Source organism: Phyllostomus hastatus, unplaced genomic scaffold (genome assembly GCF_019186645.2).
Source record: "Phyllostomus hastatus isolate PE091 unplaced genomic scaffold, TTU_PhHast_1.1 phas_scaffold_78, whole genome shotgun sequence".
Classification (NCBI taxonomy): Eukaryota; Metazoa; Chordata; class Mammalia; order Chiroptera; family Phyllostomidae; genus Phyllostomus; species Phyllostomus hastatus.
In genome coordinates, this window is record NW_025334041.1 from 19,584,735 (window position 1) to 19,610,324 (window position 25,590).

The following is a 25,590-nucleotide window of genomic DNA, read 5'->3' on the forward strand; positions in this document are numbered from 1 at the left end:
GCGGGAATCCTCACGAGAAGAGGAAATTAGGGCACAGATGAGTGCAGAAGGGAGACTGTGTGAAGACAGAGAGAGCAGATGGCAGAGAGTAGAAGCGAAGGAGGCCCCGGAAGAATTCAAACTTGCAGACACCTTGATCTCAAACATCTAGCTTCCGGAATTGTGAGAAAATCAATTTCTGCTGTCTAATCTATTCAGTCTGTGGCACTTTGTTACAGAAGACCTGGACCACTAATTAATACACCAAGTACCTTCTCATTTCTTAATTCATTAAAATCTAATTGAATGCTCAAAACAATCACGTCTGGTAATATTTTCCCCATTTTGTAGCTGGGGCCCCTGACATTTCAGAGATGGTAGGTGATGTCTCTGAGATCACCCACTGAGCCAGCACCAGGATGCAGGACTCAGACTGGAAGCTCCTGTCAGCTTTCCACTCTCAGCAGGGCCTGGGTGACAGGACACCTGGGCTTTGGTCCCAGCAGCGCCCTCAGCCAGTTGTGGGGCCTTCAGAGTTATTCATTTTTTTAAAACACTTATGTTTTTGTCATCTGCAAAATGAGGGGGGTTGAATTAAATATTCTAAGGGTTGATTGGACTAAAGGTTTATCTAAATGCCTTCCCAGTTTTAAAAATTTAGCTTAAGTCATTGATTCCAAAGTCCTAAAGAAATCATCTCTGTAAACTCATTTAGAATTGAAAGAAAATTCAGTACTTTGGGAATCACTTACTGTTTTGCTCAGAGACATCTCTATCAAAAAATATACATACTTAAAAGTGCTTTGAAATAGAATGAACTTAACTAATTTTAAAAAGTAGTGTTTATAGGGCTTGCATCCCATTAGTTAATTTCTGTTTTTAAAGACTTCTGCATTCTGAGCTTTTAAGAATTACACATTGCGCTCTGGCTGGTGTAGCTCAGTGGATTGAGTGAAGGCCTGAGAATCAAAAGGCCACTGGTTTGATTCCCAGTCAGGGCACATGCCTGGGTTGCAGGCCAGGTCCCTGGTGGGGGACGCACAAGAGGCAACCACACATTGATGTTTCTCTCCTTCTACTTCTCCCTCCCGTTCCCTCTCTCTAAAAATAAATAATAATAATAATAAAAAGAATTGCACATTGCTTCACAAACAAGACTGATTGTGGGGTTTTTTACAGAAAATCTGAATGTAGGCTTAAAATCTTTAGTGTATAATTGCATAGTCTTGATTGAAAAAAAAAAAGCAGTTGCAGACCTCAGTTTCTAGGTCTGAGAAATGGAGCGAATGGCTCCCTGCTTGCCTGGAATGAAAGCTCGCCATCAAATGAGAAAGAGTAACTGTGAAATGTCTCTGAACTCTTTGGAGGGAAGTTGCTGTGTATATTCAACTGCAAGGTAATTATTAAAAACTTATAGTGTTAGGGAATCTTTTTTCAGCAACTTCTTCACTTTCAAAATATTAATTGAGTGCTTGATTTGCATGTGGTACCTATCTATAATGAATGCACATTTTGTTTGCCAGGAAGAGAGGGATATATCATGGAAAATAATTTGTACCCTAACAGAGGATGGCAGTTTATATGACTATAGGGGTCAGAGTTGTGAATCATCTCTTGTGGTGATTAAGTAAAGGCAGTCTGTCCAAGGGGGAGAGAAAAAATCTACAAACCACACACTCCATCCAATCACATAAAGACAGATCAGCCTTCAGGCAAATCAAAGGTCTTCATTTAAAGCTTACCTGGATTTGGCACTCTGCCCATCTTTTCCAAATCCCTTAACAATGTACTTTCACAAACAGTTAAAAACATGCATACTAAAACAGCATGCCCTTTGCAACATTATTTTTTAAAAGAAGTAACTTTGTAGCCCAGGAAAGACAAGCAATCACATGGAAAAAGGAAAGTTCCTTTCTGAGTCTGCAGCATGTAAATCCAAGACCAGTGGGTGGGATTGAGTTGTGCTCTGGTGCATAAATAGAGGCTGGGCTGAGCTAGCACACTAGGAAGCGTGGACACATCAAGGCCACCTGGCTCCACAGACAGGTGGGTGGGGAAAGCCAGGTAAGACTCCTGACAATCACATTTGTTGGAAGGGCACTCACTATAGTTCTGGCCTGTGATTACTGCGTGAAAGCTAGTGTCAAGGGCAACGAAATGGGATTTGGAGAGGGAGTCAATGGCATTTTCACCAAAGGTTTACTGGGGCCTGTCTTTGGCCTGAGGTGGCAGAGCACTACGTTCCTGGGCTGGTTCAAGGTAATGCCTTCTCCTTTAAAAAAACAAAACAAAACAGGGGGTTTGAGAGTGGGTAAACCCTAGGTGTTCTCAAGTGTGGGACAGGCTCAGAGTCTTCTGGCATGGTGCGCTGTGCACCACCATCTAACGCTCTGCTTCTCTCCCACTGCCTCAAGCCAAGGCCTGCAGCTGTGGGAAACCTCAGCTCCGATTGCCCGCTGGCCACTGCAATTCAGAATTTTATTGCAAATCAGAACACCAGTTCTTCTCGTCTGGTGTAAAGAGAGTCCTGTTGCATCTTTACATTCTGGGGATCAGATATAAGAAAAATCTGGGTGCTTTCTTGAAACATTTATGAGGAGGGACACCAAAACCTCCTGCAACTTTACTCCTTGCTAAAGTTAAGAAGACAGAGATAGAATGAACAAGAAAAAGAACTGGTTACAGTGTGTGTGTGTGTGTGTGTGTGTCCAAGTGGTCACTGGCTCCCACAGTTAGCCTCTGTTTTGAGATGGTGTATGCAGGAAGTTTGCAGAGCAGAATCTATTCATATGATGGAAACTCAATAGAGAGAGTCTCAGGGAGTCAGCCTGCAGCAGGATGTTTGTACAGCAGGAGGTTTATTAGGCGAAATGGAGGCATCCTGCCATAAAACACGTGTAAATATATCCATAGTTCCAACCTGCAAGCTGTGGAGCTATCGCAAGTGCTCCTCGGGGCCACCTGAACAGCAAGAATTGTCAATGGACCAAATAGGTAAAATGGTTCATCATCAGTTTATGACTGTCTTCTTGATGTACATAGACGCTGTTGGCCTATGTAGAATACAAAATCAAATGCTCATAAGTTCCAAGTAGCTATTTGCCACAATGTTTCTAAATCAGCTAATATTCAAAAAGTACACTTGTGCTCACATAAAAGTTCTTGGTGTGCTTAAATCTTAAAAACAAGTCTTTATACTAAAAGGGCTGGGAATTGGTGACTTGTAGTACATTTGAGTTGTTTCTGCAGAACGCTGGGACATGTCCATTGTTATTAGCATTTCCACATCCTTGTCAGTGTCAAAAATGAAGAAAATGTATCCTTGCTTTTTGTTTATGTCTTTTTATGTAATACTTTTTGTGGTTACATGCTACTACTTGGACAATAATTGGTCAATTTAAGGTATCATCTGAATGCTGTGATTTAGCAACATTTTTTTTTTGATTAGCAAAGGTTCCCACTTAAGCTATCAGAATGTAAAAAAAACTTTCCTCCTTAAAAGTCCTAAGCCTTGAAAGTCCATCCTCCTTTTTTTGTAGTTTATTCAATTTAATTCCAAACCTACACCAATACAGGTATTAGAAGTGGATATTTCTTTTCAAGCAATTTCAGTCTTTGGCTTTACTAAAATCCCAAGTCTCCAGCTTTGCATGGTCCGGTCCCTGGATAATGTAGTGATTTGCTAGTGCAGTTCCCTTTGCTGGCTTGCTCTCTCCCTCACTCCTTCCCAATCTTCTCTTGTCACTCACTCTCCTGTCCACAGCCACTTGCTTCACAGCAGTGTGACTTTCCCTAAGAATTAACTGTGGAATCCTGGAAAAGACAAAAACCTAACAAAGAGACACCCCTGGGGCGGCTTTCTCTGTGTTCCAAACCCCATAGAATATTTCTGTGTACACAGGTGTGTGCCCACAACCCCCTACCTGTACAGGCCCATTGCGAGAGTCAGAGTTGTTTCAGTAGAAGGAACTTGCTCTGATATATTTCAGTCAATTCAGAACTATATGCCGATTTTGAATAAACATTACACCGGGGAAAGAATTATGTGGGTGCAAGTTTTCAGTTAAGTGACAAAGTTGACAGATTTCCAACAAGGAATCGGTTTACTCAGATCTTATACTTAGATGGCAATGAATAAAGGAGTTTGTATGATTAGGGTAACTGTTTCGGGATGGGAAAACGGGAGCCAGCGCAGCCGAGGGACGGGATCCAGATCGTTCCGCAACCATCTCACAAAACTTTCTCTCTCTGAATTTCAGATTCTCCATCTATAAAATGAGGAATTGGGGAAGTAGGAAAAGATGAGGTAGCTGATAGGGTACCTTCCAGTACTGAATGTTTGAAAAATAAAATTAAAGGGCAGATTCCCTTAGGTATAAGAATATACACATCCCCTTATTCTCTTAAAATAAATCTATACCTGTATTGTAGATTTCTGTGGAGATCTACATCCATATGTTTATATCTGTACGGAGATAGAAACAAATAAACAAACAAACGAAGTTACTCACAGTATGTATTTACAGGAAATTCAGCGGAAGGTCATTGTTTTCACCCCGACTGCGTGTTTCCGATCTCAGCTATGCCTCACTCCTGTTGGAATCCACCGTCTGAAGCTTTCAAAGACTGCTCATTCCCGTGTGTGTCACTGACTTTCTGCCTATTCTCTTTCCCTTGTCAGACTTGCCATGGAGAAGATTTCGGTGTCGACGTTCTTACTCCTCGTGGCCCTCTCCTACACTCTGGCCAAAGACACCACAGTCAAACCCGGGGCTAAGAAGGACACGAAGGTCCCCCCACCCAAACTGCCCCAGACCCTCTCCAGAGGTAGGAGCCAGCTTCTCGGCAGCTTCCCACACTGCTTCGTCGGGAAGCTGAGACTTAGCTGCTGGACAGATTTGCGTGTGTGTGTGTGTTCTTTCTAGATTGATCAAAATGTATCATTATTTCTACCTTCTCTAGAGGATTTTTTTCTCTAACGTCAAGTGTGTATCCCAGTCATTATCATCACTTTTCAACAGCTGCGGGCCTGAAATTAAATAGCTTTAAACATGCCGGTTCATTCTGTCCTAGGTTGGGGTGACCAACTCATCTGGACTCAGACATACGAAGAAGCTTTATACAAATCCAAGACAAGGTAAAGATGACGGTCCCACGGCAGTCCGAAAGCTCTCAAGGGCGCCATCTAGTGGTACCAGCTATACAGGAAATCCTACTCGGTAAAAATGACCCAATCTCCCTTTTTCTTTTAAAGCAACAGACCCTTGATGATTATTCATCACTTGGACGAATGCCCACACAGTCAAGGTAATTTATTCTTCCAAATTATTTCCTTTATAGGCTTTTAGCTTAAGGGCCAAGGGTTGGATCACTCATCTTGATACCCTTAGCAACTAGCACTGTTGAATAAAAAATAATATTTCATGTAGTAAAAAGACACGTAAAGTAACTTCAAGTAGTGCCATGTTGTGTGTTAACCATTTGTGCACATTTTGAAAAAACAAGCCCTAGGATTCATCTTTGACATCCTTCTTTTTTATCCCACATCCAAAACACCTGCAAAGAATATTGGCTTTGTCTCCAAAATACATCCTAAAGCCAGTGCCAGCTTCGGGGGCATGCAACCTGTGCTGTGCACTGGGCCCAGTGCGTAGAGAGTTCCCACACGTGCTTTAAAGTTCTATAGTCACTGTCTTCAAGTTCTTAATAATTTTTGAGCAAGGGACCCCATATTTTATGTTGCCTGGGGCTCCGTATATTGTGTAGGTCCTGCCCAAATTCAGCCACATCCTGTTGTCTCACTGCTGCTGCCTGGGCCCAACCCAAGATCTAGAGTACTGTTAAGAAAGCCACCTGCCTGTCACCCCATAGTCAGTTCCCCATACAGAAGCCCGAAGAAAGCTGGTAAACATAAACCAGATCCTATCAGTCATGTGTCCTTGTGGCTTCTACTCACAGGTAAAGTTAAATCCAGATCTTGACCATGGCCTACAAGGCTGGACACGATCTGGCCTCTGGCCCCTTCCTTTCTTACCACTCCCCTCTTGTTTACTGTCCTCTCCATTGGGCCTGGCCTTTGTGCTTTGCCTCAAACATCCGCCTCGGGACTACAGCTCTCAGAGTCCCTGCCACCTAGTGTGACATACTCCCACCATCTTTGAATGGGTCACTCTCTTGCTGCAATGTCACCTCTTCAGGGAGATCTAACCTGACCACTCTATAGCTCTTAAACCTCTTGCTCGGCTCTATTTTTCCTCCAAGTACACATCTCCAGCTGAAATTACCAGACATGTATTGGTTTACTTACTTATGATCTGCTTCTACACAAGCTTTTGAGTTCCATGAAGGAAGCACATTACGTGTTACTCGCTGCTCTGTTTCCAGGACATAAAACAGTGCCTACCATAGAGTAGCCACTCAGTAATTAATTATAGGCTGAGAAACACAGCTGAATGGATGGATGGTGGGTGAATGAATGAGTAAACGGCAAGAAGCAAAAGTAGCCAATAGCCTAGAAAGTACCACACTAAGCATTTGCTGAAAGGGCAAAGTTGAACATTGTGCTGAAAATACAGTCCCACTTAAAATGTAGTAGAGAACAATGGTTTTAACAGGTGCTGAGAGGGATGCTTAATGATTTTTCTTTATGTCATAGCTTTAAAGAAAGCATTTGCCGAAAATAAAGAAATCCAGAAACTGGCAGAACAGTTTGTCCTCCTCAATCTGGTTGTAAGTCACCTTTTTTCCTCCTCACTGACATTTCCCCCGGGCTCATTATTCCACATGGATGAGTCAGTTTTTCCTACACCTCTTAATCACATAGAGGGTGAGCTGGGCCTGTTCCAAACACTCATCTCAGAGACTGAGAGAAGAATGGCACTTTATTTTATTAATAATCTACCTGTCATGTTAATGTTTTTATTAAGCAATGGATAACTTTAGAGTGCCTGAAAAGCACTCTCCTGTGGTTAGGAGTGTCTCTGTTGCTGTAATAATTGGAAGGTTTCTGTAGTTTGCAGATTACCTCCTGTGCCCTTTCCTGCAGTCCTTCCTGGCTGCCTTACACCCGTTCTTAGTCCTTGTCCCCTCTTTCCCTGGAAGGGACAGCTCTCTGGTTGTCCACATCGAATCCTGCCACTGTGCTTTAGCTTCCTGCCTCCCACCGACTTCCCATCGCCACCCCTTCTGATGTTGTTCAAAGCTTTCTGCCTCCCTCCACCGACCCTCGAGCCAGGTCTCTCCCTCTCGTTCACTTCATAGGTTCACAGGTGGTTCCTCAAAGAGCATCTGCAGCAGTTCTTCTTCCTTACCTCCCGTCCACAGGCTGCTCTTCCTCTACCTATCCCGAAATATTAAGTGACTGAGTGAATTTCTGTGTAACCTCCTCTCTCACTTTCATGGTGTATATCCTCTGTGGACAACGTCATCTTTATCTGTCTTTAATCAATGCCCACACACTGGTGATTCCCACATCTTACCCAAACATGCCACAACTTCCAACTGGTGTATCAACCATGTTCCAGGTATCCTGTAATTAACTTAAATGCAACATGTTCAACTGAGTTTCTCAGCGTGGTCCAGGCCTTTCAAAATGCACTTCTTTCTCTACTCTCTATTTCATCCCAGGGGTTATTCTAGATGGGACTCCGCTGCTCACCTCCTGCAGTCAAAACTTGGGGTTCTAACTTTTAAATACTTTTGTTGTTGGTCACTTCCCTATAAACTGAGGATCATCAGTTTAGTGTAGGACTTGTTCACTTTGCTTTGCTTACTGCACCGTTACTAACTGGCTCCATGCCCACAAGATAAATGCCATCTGATCCCCCGTGCCGGCAGGGCCATCCCTTGGAAGACCAATTGGGATCATGGGACCTCCACTCAGATCCCTCCGCGGATAGCTGGCCCCTGAAGCAGGTCTCCAGCATCTCGTGTCCCCAGCATCTGCTGCGTCCCCTCTATTTCGGCCTTTTCCAAGCACTTGGTCGTATCAGAAAGTGCTATGCACTTCCTCTACCGTGCGCAATCTCTCCGCTCTGCCTGGGATGACCTCCTTTTCCATGTAACTGACTTCTTTCATTTTTTTCAAGATTCCGCTTTATCCACTTCAAAAAGTCCAAGTAGAACTTGTGTATTGGGTTTAAATGTCCTGCCCTGGGCACCCATGGCATCTGTATATCCTCCATCATAACATTTCAGCCACTGGGCCCCCAGTATCCCTTTCACTACCTGTAGCTCCCGATGGAGTGTGCATCCGTGAGAGACAAGTGCTGTGTATTGCTGATTTACAAAAAAATTCTAAAAGTTTGAGAAACAAATAGATGAAAGCTCAAGATAACCCTGCGTTTCTTTCTAGAGAAGTGACTTTCTCCGAAAGTGACTTCTGCTTTTTTCATTAATCTACTTCCCCCTACTTCTTAAAAGATGTCTTTGCCAAACACAACAACTCTTTCTGAATTCTCCTTCATGAACTTTTTGTCTCTTTATCACTTACATTCAGCTCTTCGCCTGCTGTTCTGCCTCACGTTTTGCGCTAACTTATTATTTCATGCTTATGACTTATCTCTACAGTTATATTATCACTCTTTGTGGAAGCGATGTGCCTTACAGGACCTTGAGATGCGTAGCCCAGTAATGGATACATTTTCATAGTATCATGTTTGAAAATAATTAAAGAGTAAACAAACTAAAAGCTGTTTTTTTTTAATCTTAGTATGAAACGACAGACAAGCACCTCTCTCCTGACGGCCAGTATGTCCCCAGGATTATGTTTGTTGGTAAGTAGAAGTGACGGGGACATGAAACACAGTCCGACAATGACACAAGCTCGGCCATGGCCCCTCCTCCGCCTTCCCCGACCCTCATCTGTCGCTCCACCGCTCCACCGTGGCCCTAGTGAGCGGTTTAACAGTCCCTGAAGTTTCACAAGATATTTTCATTAGGGAAACGGGAGCTTCCCGCTATTTCCACAGAGGCCATTTTTCTCATATGCTAATTTTAACCTTTAATCTTCTGCCACACATACATCTGACAAGGAAGCACCCCATTAACTGACATTAACTGATTAAATGTATTGATCACTTTCCTAAATACCGGGGTTGACAAAAATGGGTTAATAATAATGATAAATAGTACAATCACTAATAAATAATAATACAATTCTATTCCACATACTCACAACTGTAAACCTACTTTTTGTCCATCTCTGTACATCAGGTCTGTGAACACTTATTTTTAATCAGGCAAACTATCAATTTGTGTGTTGGATATTTCTTTCTGACTTTGTTGATAATTATTTTAGGAAAGTTAAGCATATGAGTTAAAAAATAAGTGGAGTTGCCATGCCCCTTCCTGCCCCTGGAACGTTCTAGATGCTGTCCCCGCTGCTGGAGAGCTTTTCCTTTCCTGTCTGCAATGACCTGTCACCAAGTCGGCTCCCCAGCCATCACCACCTTGCACGGTCTGGCCACAGCCCCACAAACACTTGCTTTTGTGGCACATGTTACTTTCAATGGCAGTATTTTCCTGTCATAATTTTACAATCATTAGGTAATTGTTTAATAAATACTTTCCCCCAGGGGACTACAAGCTCCGCGGCAGGGACTGTATCTGTCTCCGCTCACCACGGTAATGTTTTCAGCCTGACCCTCTGGTGGGCCCACCATAAATAGTTCTGAGATAACAACAATTTAATTGAGTTTGGCTCTGATCAAAATCATGGTTTAAAGAGAGTCCATGATTAAATTCATCACATAAAAAAGAGCTCATTCTAATCAAGCAGCTCACCTGTTTAATTCCTCCAAGTTTGTATTAAATGTACGAAAGAAGGGAGAGAAGTCGTGAAGGGAGAAAAGAGGATGGCTGAACTACAGCTTTCTAGATTTCATGTGGTTAGGATTTAGAAAATTTAGAATCCTTAAAATTCAGAGAGACGTGATAGGTCTTCCAGGCCTACCTGGTGCACAAATTCTCTTCCCAGCATTCCCAACGAGGGGCATTTTAACCCACGTCCATTTGGTCGCGTCAGTCCCTAAGAACCAACTCCAACTCTGAGGCAGCTCGCTCTCCAGCTCAGTAGTTCCCCATGTCCCCTGCACATTAGAATCAACTGGAAGATTTTTAAAAATAAGCTGCCCAAGCCACACCTCAAACCAATTAAACAGAATGTCTGGGGGTGGGAAATAGGCACTATATATATTAAAGCTCTCCAGAGGATTCCATGGTGCAGGGTTAATGAGCCAATGGCTGGGTAGTTAAAAGCCTTTATGTTAATTCATTACCAGCATCAGACCAGGAGTTTGCATCTCCTGCACCAATCAGTAGCAGGTCTTAAGTCTTTGCTGAACAAAAGAATGTCTGCTTCTTGTAATATATGTGGGTCCCAGTCCAGTATTCTGAAGTGACAGAGCCTGTGCATTCAAATACTGGAGACAGACGTTGCAAACATACAGGAGCTTCTCCCGTGTCCTCTGCACCTAGATCTGAGGACGTTCCCCTAGGCTCCTAGTCACCGTTGTCAAGAACAGGTCTCTAGGCCCCTGTGCATCCCAGTGCTACCTCCCTTTTGGATGTGTCTTATTTTAAAGATACCTCTCTGTCTCACTGATAATTTCAAGTTAATATGAAACATGATAAAATAGATTTAAACAACACACAAGGGATGACTCATAAATCTCTATTTTTTAAATAAGTAAAAAATAGAAAGGGATACTACATGGTTATTTGGCCTTTGCTGCTCTTAGTGCTTACCTTCTTTTACTCATTAAAAGATAGATAGATAGATAGATAGATAGATAGATAGATAGATAGATATGGCATTGGATGTAGGTTTCTAATTATCTAGGTTCCTCTTGGTAGCAACACATTTCAATCACAACATAATCATTTCAAAAGTTTAAAGTAACTCCTCAGTAGAGAATGCCAATGTTTTCACCCAAAAGAAAAAGACCAGCCAAACAATACGCATTATCCTGTTTTCAGGTTGCTGTAGACAGGACAGTAGGGTTCAGAACCTTTTGCACAAATAGTGAGCACAGCTGCTGATGGCTCCCGGCCAGCTCTGGGGCCTGACTTCCCTGCCGCTGGGGGTGCTGACTGCCGGAGGCTCCTGCAGAGCGGTCCCTCAGGACTCAGCTGTGTTCCTTTCACAGGAGATGGGCAAATGCATGGGCTTTGTCCCGCAATAGCGCTACTGCAAACAGAGCACTGCATCCCCTTTTGCTCTTCCTTTGTAGATCCATCTCTGACAGTAAGAGCCGACATCACAGGAAGATATTCAAATCGTCTCTATGCTTATGAACCGTCGGACATATCTCTGCGTAAGTGCTACCTGAACATCTCTGATCATCTCTATGTTCTTGACCATCTCCATGGCGGTGGCGCGGGAGGAGAGGCCACGTGACTATGACGGACGCAGGGACTGCTGCTCAGGGAGCCTAGAGAATCAGTTCGACTAAGTAGTCATTACTTTGGTCTCATTCCTTAAAAATATTTTAACTGAAGCTGAATAGTTTAAATTCGATATAGATTCTGTGACCATATTACCTGCTTTTCAGGTTGATCTCTCAGGCACACCAGCACACAACTCCTTGTATCAGAGAAGTGAGTGCAAGAGCTGCAGTGATCTGCGTGCTTTGTGAAATATCTTTCCTAATAATGAAAGTGAAATAATTTCGTCCAGCTGGGTGACACTGAATTCAAGTTCAGTTTTAAAAATCAGGAGGAAAGATGGTCCCAAATGGCTCCAAACAGTTGCCAAGAGACTCACCTCCCCAGAGAAAGACAGACTGACTCAAGGAAGATGAGGCACCTCAATGAGAGACTGTACCGACTTGTGACACTTAATTAGTCCTTCTGGGAAGAAAATTGGGTTTTGTCCTGGGAACCAACTCTGCTCAGTGACACGTGGTTGCCTAGGACAGCACCCACTGCCTAATATGTTAGACTTTAGCCACATGTAGCTGTTTAATAAATTTAAATTCCTCATAATTTAAGATTCAGTTCCTCAGTCACACTAATCACATTTCAAGTACTGAGTGCAAAGGCACTGAGCATTTTTCATTATCACAGAAATTCTCATTGGGCAGCACATAAAAATTCTCGTCATTTTTGGAAGGATTTGGAGACAGTGCCTGGGCAGAAAGATTACCATGATCCATTAGCAATGCTGTCAGTGGGTGCTAAGCGAACCAGGGGAAGCACATGCCCAGAACTGACCATTCTCAAAATAAGAGCATGTATCTTAGTAAGACTTTGGACTCCTTCAAGCAGGTATCTTGCACAGGTAATACCATGGTATCATGTAGAAAAGGCATTTAATAAATACTGTAAGAGAACTGGATTGTAATGAAAGCCATTACAAATTCACATAATTTCTAAAATTCACATAATTTTAGAAAAAATTTACAATGAGATGACCAACTTCTCACCTTACGTTACAATAGCACCCCATTAAACAATGAATAGAATACCCAAGTTTGGGGGCTTACTGTATCTATTAATATAATTTCCGGCCATGCCTTGACCCTTCCATGTAACTTTTCTGTCCATTAGTTCTCGACAACATGAAGAAAGCACTCAAGTTGCTGAAGACTGAATTGTAGAGAGAAAACAAAGTTTGCAAGTTCTTCCCTCTTGTTGGGCCATGAGACCGGGAACCAGAGGGGGTTTCAGAAGACCCTGGAGAAGGCAGCAGCACGGTGGACATGCTCGCTAGCTTACAGTTGAATGTTACAACAGTTATTTTTTTTAATTTGGTTTCAAGTATATATGTACGAAAACAATATTGTACACTACCATAGTGAGTCATGCTTTTTAAAAAAATAAATCCTTTGGGGGTGTTAAACTGTTATTTTTTTTCCAACTTGGTTTTTTATAGAAAAGCCATTGGGTTCATTCACCAAATAGGATCTTTTGAAACACAAAATGTGCAAAGAGGGGGCAAGGGCAAGACAAAAATCGTTCAAGCAGTGAAGACCAAAGACAAAGCTTTCTCAGCTCACTACAGTGTCTCCTTGGTGACGGAAGTAGGCATTAGTTTAACCAACAGCAGCATCAAACAGAACATACGTTAGTGTGAGAACATAGAGAGGCATCCCAAGAAAATCAGCTACCTAGATGGAAGACATCCCCCCACTGTAGCCAGAAACTCCTACGTACATACTTACTTCAGTAATTTAGTTTTCATCAGACTTGACCCAACCCAGCGCTCTCAGAGAAGGCCTCTGGCACGTAGCCTTCCCCTTCAGAAGACTAATTTTGTGAAGAGTTCATTCAAAGAGCATCTGCACTCGTGAACCCGTGCTAGAGAATCCTGAAGAGTAGCCTTAGAATACACCGGGTCTCTTGAGGTCTTAAAGAGTCCTGGCTTGGAATAAAGTCAGTTGAATTGTTCCCATTTTCGTCACCAAAAGGTGAGAGCAAAGGACAGCGATATCCTGTATACGGGATAAAGATCAGAGGTCACTCCTTCTCTTTGGAAAAGTTGAGAGAGGGTGTGGCATCAGAGAGGGGAGCAGAGTTAGTTCCTTTCACTCTATTCTGCTTGACAAAAGGTAGAACCGCATTAATTTCTTCACTACATAGTGAATTATCTCACGTTCGTCATTATATGGAATTCTTTATTATGCAGACCTACTGAATTATTTAGACCTTCTGTTACATGAACGGCTGTGGTGGTCTACACAATGCTTTGCATATTATTATTGCTTATCTTGAATAGCTTTTTTAAAGACAGGTCCTTTTCTGAATAGAGCCTTTGCCATTACGTATTAACGTTTCCAGGGCAGATAGTATTTTAAATACTTTTCTTCCTTATAGTACTCTGACACAGCTATTCACTAATAGGTTCTATGACTATATGGTTGATTAATGACATACAAATCTTCAGCAAAAATGTCAACAGAGGGATTGGGGGCCCTTCGGATGCTAGGTTACCTACTAGGTGATCTACATGTGCTTAAAGAGCACAAGTAGATCATATTTCATTTAGAGCACATATTTCATTTAGAAAGTTCTATGAGGGTTAATGAGGAAAAAGTCTTCACTTGTATAAAAATACATTTTAAATGACAACTCTAAGTTATTCAGGTTTCATCTATAACAGAAAAATAATGCTTACTTTTTCATTAGGGTGATGTGAAATGAGATTAAGTCCTTAAAATGTATTGAATGACAAAATGTTATTTTAACAACACATATAATTTTTCAACTATCAATAAATCTTTGGGAAGTCAAATGTCAAGGCTGCAAGGAAGATGAATCGCCCTTAGAAAAGTTTTAAACACAGAGCAAGTTATTGAAAAAAAAAAACCTGATTGAATTTGACTCAGTCTCCTTGATTTCTGAGAATTGGTCTTACGGAAATCAGTCACTCAAGAAAAGCAGTTCAGTGAAGACGGCAATGGCAACATTATTTAAACAAACCAAACGTAAAAAAAAAAAAAACCTGACAACATCCGAATGTAATGATCACATATGTTTATTAACACATAGTGCAGTATGTTGACATCTATACATGTAATAAACATGGTGAAACAAAAAGGATAAGTGAAGAAGAATTTTACATTTTTACATTCTTTGCAACTACAGGAAATGTGTGCACATAAAGTTAGAAAGAGAAGTGAAGATGCGAACATCAAAACTGTTGTTCTAATCTCATGGAAATATTAGCAAGGTCTGCCCTATCGAATCCTTTGTAGCCATCTCACAGTCTTTCCTATACGTGTAAATAAATTTAAATGAAAGCATTCTTGACTACTTCTCGGACTACAAAGGAGTGAAAGAATGCCAAATAACAATGCTGGTAACATAATGGGAATGTAAAATGGTGCAGCCACTATAGAAAAACAATGTAACTTGTTTCTCAAAAACTTACACACAATTCAGTAATTCCACTTCTGAGTATGTACCCAAATATGAAAGCAAGGAAAGGGTATTTGTACACTCGTGTTCACAACCGTACTGTTCACAACAGCCAGGAAGTGGAAGCAACCCAAATATCCATTGAGGGATGAATGGATACATAGAATGTACTACATACATAAAACAGAATATTATTCAGCCTTTAGAAGGAAGGGAATTCTCACATATGCTACAACATGGATGAACCTTAAGGACATTATAGTAAGTAAACCAGTGACAGGGGACAAATACTCTATGACTCCAGTTACGTGTGGTACCTACTGCAGCCGAATGCACAGAAGGAAAGCAGACTGGTGGTGGTCAGGGTCTGAAGGGAGACGGGGAATGGCGAGCTACTGCTGAACAGGTGTAGGTTTCCAGTTTGGGAGGATGAAAAAGTTAAGGAATTGGATCGTGGGACAATGTGCTGTACTTAATGACACTGAATTACACACTTGAAAATGGTTACAATGCTAAATTGTATGTATGTTTTTCCACATTAAGCTCAAAGGCAAGAATGGAACTTCCTTCAGTGCCTCACGAACGAGGTGGACTTCAAAGTCCAAGGTGAGTCATCCTAACCTATTAAAAAGCCACTTGTCAAGTTGTGACATCACCTACCTGTAAAAAGCAAGATATGAAAGTAAGCAAAAGTGTGTTTACCCTCCAAGTGATATCAAAGTCCATTCTTTGACACATATTGTTAATTCAAAGGCAACTCCCTCATGCCCTCATTTGGAAAATGAATTCCCAAAGCTGCTTTCCCGAGAGTAGACGAGAAGAACCTGGCACCGGGCAGGAGGGCCTGATTCCCCCGCTTTCCACTGTCTCGAGAGCTATTTCAGTGACTACAATGGGCAGGTCTGACGTTCCAGAAAAACTTCGACATGAAGAACTCTGTTCTCTTTTCTTCTCTGCCCGTCTGTCTCTCTCTCTCTGGTGTCAGGCGCAGTTATTGCTCGTTGCTCCCTTAAAACGGTGTAGAAAACATTCACCAATGACATGTCTTGTAACTGCACTTGGCAGAGAGCCAGGAGTAAAACCTAACCACCTGCCCCACACACTGAGTGCAGAACAGCTCTACACAGACCACCTCCCTTACCCCAAACTGGGCAACTTGGTCTGTCACATGACGATCATCTCCCATAAAACAATGAACACGTGGATGACCACATCTGTATGACCGCAATGCCTGAAAGCAGTTTTCGCCTATGAAACATGATGTAAAAATGTGATTTTAACTTTTCCATACCAGCTAAAAAGTAGTTTCATAACGTTACTCAGTGCTTTTCAAAAGGATGAATAAACTTTAATAGGATTCTATAAGTATTTATGGAAAACACAGGAGGAAGATTTCGGTCTAAGGACACAAAGAGGTAAACGCCACTCGTTTCCCTTCATCTCTGAAAGGTTCTTCAGCAGCACGTCACTCAGAATGAACATGCACAGCTGGCCTTCATCCCAAGCTCACTGCTGGTTAAAAGAGTAGCTGGGCTGGATTTATGCCACGTGAGCTCAGATGCTAGAATTTATCGTCTTACGTTTCTCCTTTGTACTAGCATTATAGTCTCTAAAATTTCACCTTTAATGTCAAGGCTGACTGAGCGAATGGTCTACGAAATAGTCCTCTGAATGTGAACAGGGCATAAGAGAAATGTATAAAAGTAGTACAGTTTGTTTTTTAAAATAAATGCTAGGTTTAGAGGAGTGGAGCTCCTTACAGCCACTTGTAATCCGGAGACAGGCTGATCTGAAACTCACCCTCCTCTGACACCATGCGCCTGTGGAGGTGTCCCAGTGCACACAGCAGCAGCCCTCCCGGAACTCTGACGTCAGCCTGACTCCCCCGGGGTCACGGGCGGCCACATGGGATGCAGGACTGACCTATGCAGAGAGGCCTTTCCAGCAGGCATGTGATACACAGTGCAGGGGGGGCTGTATGTAGCTCTGCTCCCAGACACAAAGCTCACAGGAGACCTCCTAGAAGAAGCTGGATAACATACCACCTTTAGATCTCCCCGAGGGAACAGGGAGCTTAGATTAACTGACAAGGCTGCTGCAGGTGCTTAAAAGTGCATTTATTTCTTGAATGTCCAACCACCTGCTATTACCCACTCTTACAGTTCTATAGTTTAGAGCCCTAAAGGTGCATGCTTCCCAGGCTCTGACTTGAAACTAGGTTAACCCAATTCAAGGCCTTTGCAATTAGAGCACAAACCAAGGCTATGGTTTTGTTCCTCTCTCTGAAATAGCCTTTTCACATATAATCTCTTGTACCAAGAATATTTATATAGAGAAGATCCCAGAAGTGCATGTGAAGTTCAACATGTCACAAAGTAAACAGGGCACAAAACAAACAAAATCCCTTAAAGGAAGACGCAGTTCAAAAATCTCACTTTCTTCGTGGGGCACTCAGAACCCCGTCTCGGGGAAGCAGCGGGAGACTGTCAGGGTCAGCCAGGGCTCCCCATGACGCCAAAGGGTAGCAGAGTCTGTAACCCACGATATGCCTCTTGGGCATAAAGATTATTTTCAGCTGATTATTTTTGACAAGCAGACACAGGAGAAGCTCTGAAAACAGAGAAGCTTATCCTTCCATAGGGGAAATTTACACTGATAAAGGAAATCTCCATTTCTAGGTATCAATGAGTAAGTCACTGACTTAGTTCCTTACCTGTTCGCTGTGCTGTCCCCGCCATAACTGGCCTACACATGCGAGCGAGCACACACACACACGTGCACACACACATCCCCTTCTCCTGTCTTTAGCTAAAGATGGTATTTAAGATGGTGGTGTGGGACACCTCGGGGAGTTACTCAGTTTTCTGGGGTGTGTCCTATGTACACACAAGGCATACATGTGAATAAACTTGGTTTTTTAATTAATCTTTTATTACATGGGGTCTCAGTCAAGAACTCAAAAGAGTAGAGGGAAAATTATTTTTCCTCCCCCACGACATATGGAAATTGCACGATTCAGTTTTCTTAAAAGACCAGCCAGTCTTCCAGTCCTACATGTGACACACTCACTCACACACACACATGAGAAAGGGTCCCCCCAAAAACTGGAATTTATTTATAAAAAATTGTGTCTTTATTCTTACATGTTTAAACTTCAGTTACCTTCAAAGTACTCTCTGTTTAATGCAAAACAGTTTTTGAACTTAATCAATTTTGATGTCTTTTAGTGCTTCCACCATTTTCTGTTTGTTTGTTTGTTTTGCCTCTTCCACACTGGCAAAACATTTCCCTTTGAGGACTTTTTTCATCTGGGGAAACAAAGGTCACTCGGGGCAAGATGGGGTGAAGAGGGAGGGTGGGGAATGGGTGTCCCCTTTTTTGGTCAAAAACTGCTGAACACTCAGCACAATGTGGGCAGGTGTGCTCATAATCACTCATCATGAAATCGGCATACACATTGAAAGAGTCTTAAAAAAATTTTCATTGAAGCTGAATGCAGCCTCTCACAACAACACCAGCTAGTACACTGATATATATGGGCTCCTAGAACACTCACCAAGCAGGGGAAGCCTGTACTACAAAGGGCCTGCCTTCCAGAAGATAATTCCGTTTTTGGGGGGTCCCCCCTCGTACACACATTCTCTCACACACACAATACTCTAAAATTCTACAGATCAACCATTTACTCTCTTTCTTGGTCTAAAACTCATCAAGACAATTGCTAATAAAATACCATAAATAGAAATGCAAGACAAGAAATGAGTAATTATCGGTAACAGGAAAGAACATATTTTCCCCAAATAAATATGTGACTCCTTTTTTAAAAACAGTTCTCACTGTAGAGAAGATAGTAACCACAAACATTTTAAGAAAGGATTTTGGGGATGACAACCAGTAGATATTAGCTCTAGAAGTTCATTTCCATAGCTGGACTGTACACTGAAGTAGCAATACTCAGTTCTAGATCAAAGAGGACGCAATGCAAAAGAATTTCATTTCACTTAATTCATGTGTCAATTTTTCTATTACTTTCTTTCAATTCAAACACTCACACACGAAGAAAGGTTACCATCCTTTAATTTTTTAACACAATATACAGAACCACATACTATTTCAAATTCAAATTATGGAAGGTCACATTCCAATATGCTTGGATTCGACAAGCTGCTGTCATAATACTGAGAGATTTCATGAAAAAGGTATTTAACAATTTGTAAGATAATCAAATATCTTTTTGCTACATGGGCCGATGCATTAATAGTAACTTGTTTAAAATGCAGTCTTTTAGACTTCAAATTATTATAAAAGAACATCAGGATTACACAGATACACTTTCTGAGTTGCTCAAACTCATTCCACTTTGAAGGCTGAAGGCAACTGTTACATGACAGACCATTCATAAGACCAGTTCTCCTTTGCACTTAACTGTAAAAATAAAAAACTAAACAACACTTTTCTAAACACAGAGCTACTTCTAGAATACATTAGTGTAATCATAAAGGACCACTAGAGCTACATTACCACTTTTGTGTTAAATGTCACCATAATACATACTTCCTAAAAAGACAAACAGTTGGGAACTTGATTTTCCGTTCTGAACTTCATAGAATCTCACACTTACTGGCTTTGATAGACTTGAACTCTTCTTTCCTGGAGGAACTATCTACACAGCACGGAGCCACATACAGTGAGTTATTCCAGTGAGATGTAGATTTAGAATCACAATGAGATCAACACAGTAGTGCCATACAAAGTTTTTCTGCAGGTAAAAATGCTAAGAAAGGCCACAGTGGACAGTGCCAGACACTGTGAATACAGTAGATTACAGGTACCACTGAGGTTCAGAGGAGACCACACGTTTCTATTGTTTTTTTTTCAGCAATGGAAAAAGAAAAACATTTAGAGAAACGTAAGAGTAAAAATATATAATTCCACTGTCAGTAATGTAATTTTCCAGATACTGTTTTTTTTTTTTTGAACAGGCAAATTAGTGTAACTTAAAGTTAGCTGTGAACAAGATCAGCATGTGAAATTGTTTGCATGTTTTCTCATCAAAGGAATGCACTAGGATTAGCACGAGGATCTTTCTGGTTCCTGTATCTGTAGGTCAGCCAAACTCCCAGGATCTGGAATGAAAGAAAAAAAAGAAGAAAGAGAAAGTAAGCATTGCGTGTGTTTATTCAGTTTATCAGTAAAGTAAACTGGAACCTCTGAAGCACTTAGCATTATTTGGTCAAAAAGGGAGACATTTTGCTTCTTAAAATGTAGTCAAGTAACCCACAAGAGAGGCCCTAAGACAAATTATTATAAACCCTGTGGTAGATGGAATACGGCCCTCCGAGGATGTCCAGATCACAATCACCAGAACCTGCGGACGTCACCTTCATAAATCAGGGACTCGACAGCCGTGGCTGAGTTAAAGATGCTGAGGTTGGGAGGCTATCTTTGTGGGCTTGGTCATACAATCACAAGGCTCCTTACAAGATAGAGACTGGAAGGATAAAATCAGAGAGAGATACAGCTGTAGAAGAGGTGACGTGATGGCTTCTAGAGGCAGCTGGAGGCAGAGCCAGGGAGAGAAGATGCTACACCGACACCACTGCTGGCTTTGAGGATGGAGAGAGGGACCACAAGCCAAGGAGGGCAGGCCCCTTTAGAAGCTGGAAAAGGCGAGGAGACATGCTCTCTCCTAGAGCCTCCAGGAGAAGCCTCCATTTTTAGCTTCTGACTCCAGAAGTGTAAAATAAACGTGTGTTGCTTCAAGCTGCTACATTTGTGTTTATTGGATAGAGCAGCAATAGGAAACTAACACGAACACTGAATTGTCTGAGTAGCTAAATATCACAGATTTTGATAATTCAGAAACAAACTGGGCTCAGCAACAATTAGGAAATAATAAAAATTCTATAGTAAATAAATTTTCTAACAGACATCATAAAAATGTCTTAATTCCTATCTTTCCAAGGGTGATTGGGTTGGGGGCCTACAATTTTAGAGAGTAAGTTGTTACTATGCCATGTCCCCCCAATTCCACTAAAGACTTAACCAATGTAACTTATTTTTTATTGAATTTATTTAGATTATATAGTTTTAAGGTCTACAGTTCTATAATACATTATCTGTATATTGTACATGTGTTCACCACCCCAAGTCTCTTTCCATCATCATTTATCCCCCCTATTAATTATTTTAATTAAGAAATATGTACCCTGGCTGGTGTGGCTCAGTGGATTCACCAGTGGCCTGTGAAACAAAGGACCACCAGTTTGATTCCCAGTCACATGCTTGGATTGCGGGTCCCCAGTAGGGGGTGTGTGGGAGGCAACTACGCACTGATGTTTCTCTCCCTGTCTCCTCCCTCCCTCTCTCTAAAAATAAATAAATAAAATCTTTAAAAATATTTTTTTCAAAAAAATTAAGAAATATATTCATTCTGCTTCCGTTACCTCAAAGTTAACTTACTTAAAATAATAGAACAGTCCTTGAAAAGGTACACAATTCTTTGGAACAAAGGTACACAATTCTAATGGAACAAAATGAATTTCAAATTACATTTTCACTTTTGGTCTACATCAACTTTTAATCCAACCTTTGTTCATTTGACTTCATAACTACTCATTAGTTCCTTACACTACTTCTTGAGAATTATGGGAAGCCCCCAATTTTCTCCACTTACATAAGACAATCACTGAGTCACTGCGCAACTCATGACTGGCAACGTTTCTAGCTACAACACGTGAGGGCTTATGCAACTATGGTTTGTGAACTGAATCAAGAAAAACTAAGCCTGATTTAAGGACGTGGAGTCTGGTGTGGAGTCTACATGACTGGGGCAAAAACAGATTTACTGCAACACCCGGATTCCTTCGCGACAGGCTCTGTTTCATGCGCTTTACAAATTCACAGCCCTCCGAACACCCTGCCAGACAGGCACTATCATCATCCTCATCTTAGCAGTGAGGGGGCCGAGGCATGGAGGGCTTAAATCACTGGGGAACACTCACACAGGCTCCAAGAGGTGGAGCCGGGGTTCAAATCTTAAGTCCATGCTCTTAATTGCGTTTATGGTCTTATGTGAGAATCCGACGTGTTACTTACTGGTCATTGCTATTCTCTAGCTAACATTTCACCTACATCTCAGCTCTGCTGGTTGTTACAACCCTGACATACTTGCACCCCCTAATGTCAAACAGCTGCTCCTCTGACACGCCCAGCCTACCCAAGCATCGTGTCCCTGACCTGCCGCAGAAACGCTGCTGCGCGGGGCGGGCGGGGGAGGCAGGGGGTGGGGGCGGGCGGCGTGCTTCAGGTCAGATGCCTTCCACGGCCCTGTAAACGCTCCACTTGAACAGAAACGCAGTACAGCAGTCAGCCAGGCCCCAAGCTAAGCCAGCTCCTTCCCTTGTCACCCCAAACCAGGCTGACTCTGTGGCCCCAGCCAATCACATAGTTTCCATTTTTCTCCTCCTTGTTCTTTATTTCTTCTCCTATAAAAGTTTATTAGTTTCTGCCCCATTTTGCAGTTTTCTGAAAGGAGACTGTCCTCTTCATGAAGTATTACAGTTTGCTATCACCTAGATTTTTTTCTTCAATCATTTCTGAACATACATAATCAAAATCAGAAGGACCTTCTAAGCATAAAAATCAACTGGATAAACCACAGAGGAAAAAAAGCTATAAATTTAACTATATGAAAACTAAAATCTTCTATAAATTTTACTTAAAGGTTGTTAAAAAGTTCAATAAATGCCAAAGGTGGATGGGGTGGGGAATGGAGGGAGGGAATAGAGACAACTGTACTTGAGCGACAATAAAATAAATAAATAAAAAAAAATAAATGCCAAGGAAACTGAAAGCAGAACCAAAAAAGGGCAAGTAAAGGGAGGAGTGTGTGGGGGGGGGGGTGGGATGGAGGAAATGAAAGGGGAGTGGAGAGCAGTCTTGTGCACCCAGGTTCTCAAACCTTCTGGTGACCCCCAGCTGGGTGCTGACCTCAGCTGCAGGCCCTGAGACCCACCCTGGTCCTCACACACTAAATTCCCCTTTTTTGGGTTTGTGACATGCGATCCGAAGGGCCTCCACCAAGACAGAAGTAAATGAGCCGCTGACAAAACATGAAGTGCAATTGGTCAACACACACGAGTCTACTGTCAAATTCACTAGAACGTTTTCAAAACAACAGATGGAACTATAACACTATTTTTACCTATCAAACTGAAATAAAGTTTTTAAAATGAAAACATCTAGAATTAATGGTTGAATCAAAATTTGATAAAATCAAATTATCATGATTATCATGATTAGCTCCATGAAATAAAGCGCTCTTAGCAGAAGTTATGAGTTAAAGAAAACAATGTTCATTGTGATACATACTGCCAACTCTGATCCAGCAAAGAAGTCCAGGGCTATTGAAAGTTGAGTAGAAGGAATCAGTGTTCCTCAAAAATTATCAATTAATATAAATATGGTTTGGCTTACAGAATCATATACTGTATATAAATATACTAATATAATAAGTATATTAATACAGTATGAATGCCATATAGAAAAGATACTCTACATGAACTTCTATAGAAAAGAAATGCCATCTGGTTACCTGACTGTTGCAGGCTAGGAACAAAGGGAAGTAAGGGATGAGTTTGGAAGGGAATTCTTCGACGTGGACCTTTATATACGGAGTAGGGCAAAAGTAGGTCTGCAGTTGTTCATATGGAAAATAATACAATCATTAATGAAAATACAAGAATAAACTGTTTCACATACTGACAACTGTAAACCTACTTTGCCACACCCTGTATATGTACATGTATTATATATTAACACATATGTTAAACAACGTGAATGTCCTACCTATTCCAAAACCTGATTTAAAATTATAATTTATGTCATCCCATAAACCAAAAGGCCTCAGGTTCGATTCCCAGTCAGGGCACATACCTAGGTTGCAGGTTCAGTCCCTGGTCAGAAAGTGTGCGAGAGGCAAACAATCAATGTTTCTCTCTCACATCGATATTTCTCTCCAACTGTCTCTCCCTCCCTCGCTCCCCCTTTCTCTTAAAAAACAAACAAACAAACCAGTAAGCATGTCCTTGGATGAAGATAAAAAAAAAGAAGAAGAATAGAAGATAGAGACCAAAGGGATGGTTACCCGAACGGAGAGGTAGGGGGATGAATGAAAAAAGTGAAGGGAAATACGGTCAGTAATATTGCGAATAGTTTGCCTAGCAACAGATGATTACTAGAATTAGTGGGGTGATCGCATTGTACGGTATAAACACATCAAATCACTATATGGTACACCTAAAACTAACATAACTAATATAACACTGCATACTAGCAACTTAAATATAATTTTTTATAAGAAAAAATAAAATTATAATTTATTATGAAACTCTAAAAACACAAGAGATCCTAGAGGTAACTGAGTCTAATCTCCTTATTTCATTGGCACATTAAATTTTATATAACTTAATGATCAAGCATTTCACCCTGCATAAAGTTCATGCTAGACCTATGAGGTCTTCAGGTTTCAAGCCAGGGCTCCTCCTATTACAACACTAGTTCTCAATGAAAACATCCGTTGATGCATTTCAGGTTAAGTGACATGCTACAGTAAAATGCCATACACAACAGCGTCCCTACGAGAAGAAAGGAGTTATGTGCACATACCTCTGTGAAACTGAAGAAGAGGCCAATGCCCCCGACGAATCTCAAAACCTCCCCCGCATATCTTCCTATTATTGGAGCACACAGTGGGCACGAGTTGGCATTTTCCATACAACTCTGAATCAATGAAAGAAGAAAGCTTTTATTTCAAAGTACATTTATAAAGAGCAGAGAGCAATTGCATCCACATAAAAATTAATGTCTGCAGTATTATACCCATTCTGGGGCCTTCATTATTCAGAGTGTCCGAAATTCTAAGGTGGCTCTCAACATTCCCACTCCCAGCATCCAGGCCCTGAATAGCCAGCCTCGTGTGTGTGGCTGGGATTTTTGAGTACTATGGGCAGTCACATGTACGTTTACGTTGCACTGTGTTAGAAACTATCTTATCAGAACGGGAACATTATCGCGCGGGCTTTGAAGCCACCGAGGTGTGAGATGGCTGCAGAGTTCGGACCTCTAGGAGAGCAGAGACACCAAGCAAGGAGACAAGACTTCAGTCCTACGACCACCAGGAGGTGAATTCTACCAACAACTACTGAGCTTGGTAGAGCGCCCTGAGCCTCAGGTGAGTTTGCAGCTCCAGCCACCTCCCTGGTTTCATCCTGGTAACACTGAGCAGAGGACCCAGTTAAGCCACACCCAGACTCCTGACCCATGGAAAAATAGATAATAAATGGGTGTTCTTTTAATCCACTACATTTGTGATAATCTATTACACAGCAATAGAAAAATAATAATCCCACTAAAGAAACCTCCGTGAGGACATATCCAGCTCAGGGCTCAGAGCACTGGTAAGAGGAGTTTCCCCAAAATATAAACATGTGTGAACTTCCTAAGAGAGCCAAACTCCAAGTCCATCCTCATGCAAATTCAGGCTGGATCTGGAGGGTCACAGGTCTGGCCTAGGACGAAAGGGTGGCTCTCACTGGTCCATTACTGGCTCAGCTCCCCCCCAAAAAGAGCAAGAAGTTGTGATGGGGAAGAAGGGGGACAAGGAAAAATACCAGTTTCAAGTGTCCTCCACCCTGAGATTGTTTACTTTAAGAAGCCCAATTTAGTATAAACCACCTACTACCCCGATAT

The 25,590-nt window shown here is 41.7% G+C and overlaps 2 protein-coding genes across 4 annotated transcripts in view; one reads left to right on the plus strand and one right to left on the minus strand.

The window, feature by feature from the left end:
- Window positions 1-1,932: 1,932 nt before the first annotated feature.
- On the plus strand, window positions 1,933-12,826 carry AGR2 (anterior gradient 2, protein disulphide isomerase family member). Of its 3 annotated transcripts, none has more exons than XM_045828912.1 (8): window positions 1,933-2,043; window positions 4,661-4,806; window positions 5,053-5,116; window positions 5,234-5,286; window positions 6,635-6,708; window positions 8,690-8,753; window positions 11,211-11,294; window positions 12,529-12,826. In XM_045828912.1, exons 2-8 carry the CDS (start codon window positions 4,668-4,670, stop codon window positions 12,576-12,578), a joined length of 528 nt encoding a protein of 175 aa, XP_045684868.1. In that variant the 5' UTR covers window positions 1,933-2,043; window positions 4,661-4,667; the 3' UTR covers window positions 12,579-12,826. The 3 variants fall into 3 exon arrangements, with proteins under 3 accessions (XP_045684868.1, XP_045684869.1, XP_045684867.1); XM_045828913.1 differs by having other exon boundaries at window positions 1,938-2,025; XM_045828911.1 differs by lacking the exon at window positions 1,933-2,043 and adding an exon at window positions 2,214-2,238.
- Window positions 12,827-18,898: 6,072 nt separating this feature from the next.
- The window catches only part of TSPAN13 (tetraspanin 13), a 32,687-nt gene continuing 25,995 nt past the window's right edge, over window positions 18,899-25,590 (minus strand). The window contains exons 5-6 of the mRNA XM_045827715.1: window positions 24,508-24,621; window positions 18,899-19,964 (exon numbers count right to left, since the gene is read on the minus strand). Coding sequence (XP_045683671.1) covers window positions 19,890-19,964; window positions 24,508-24,621 — 189 coding nt within the window. The 3' untranslated portion in view covers window positions 18,899-19,889. The remainder of the gene's footprint in view (window positions 19,965-24,507; window positions 24,622-25,590) is intronic.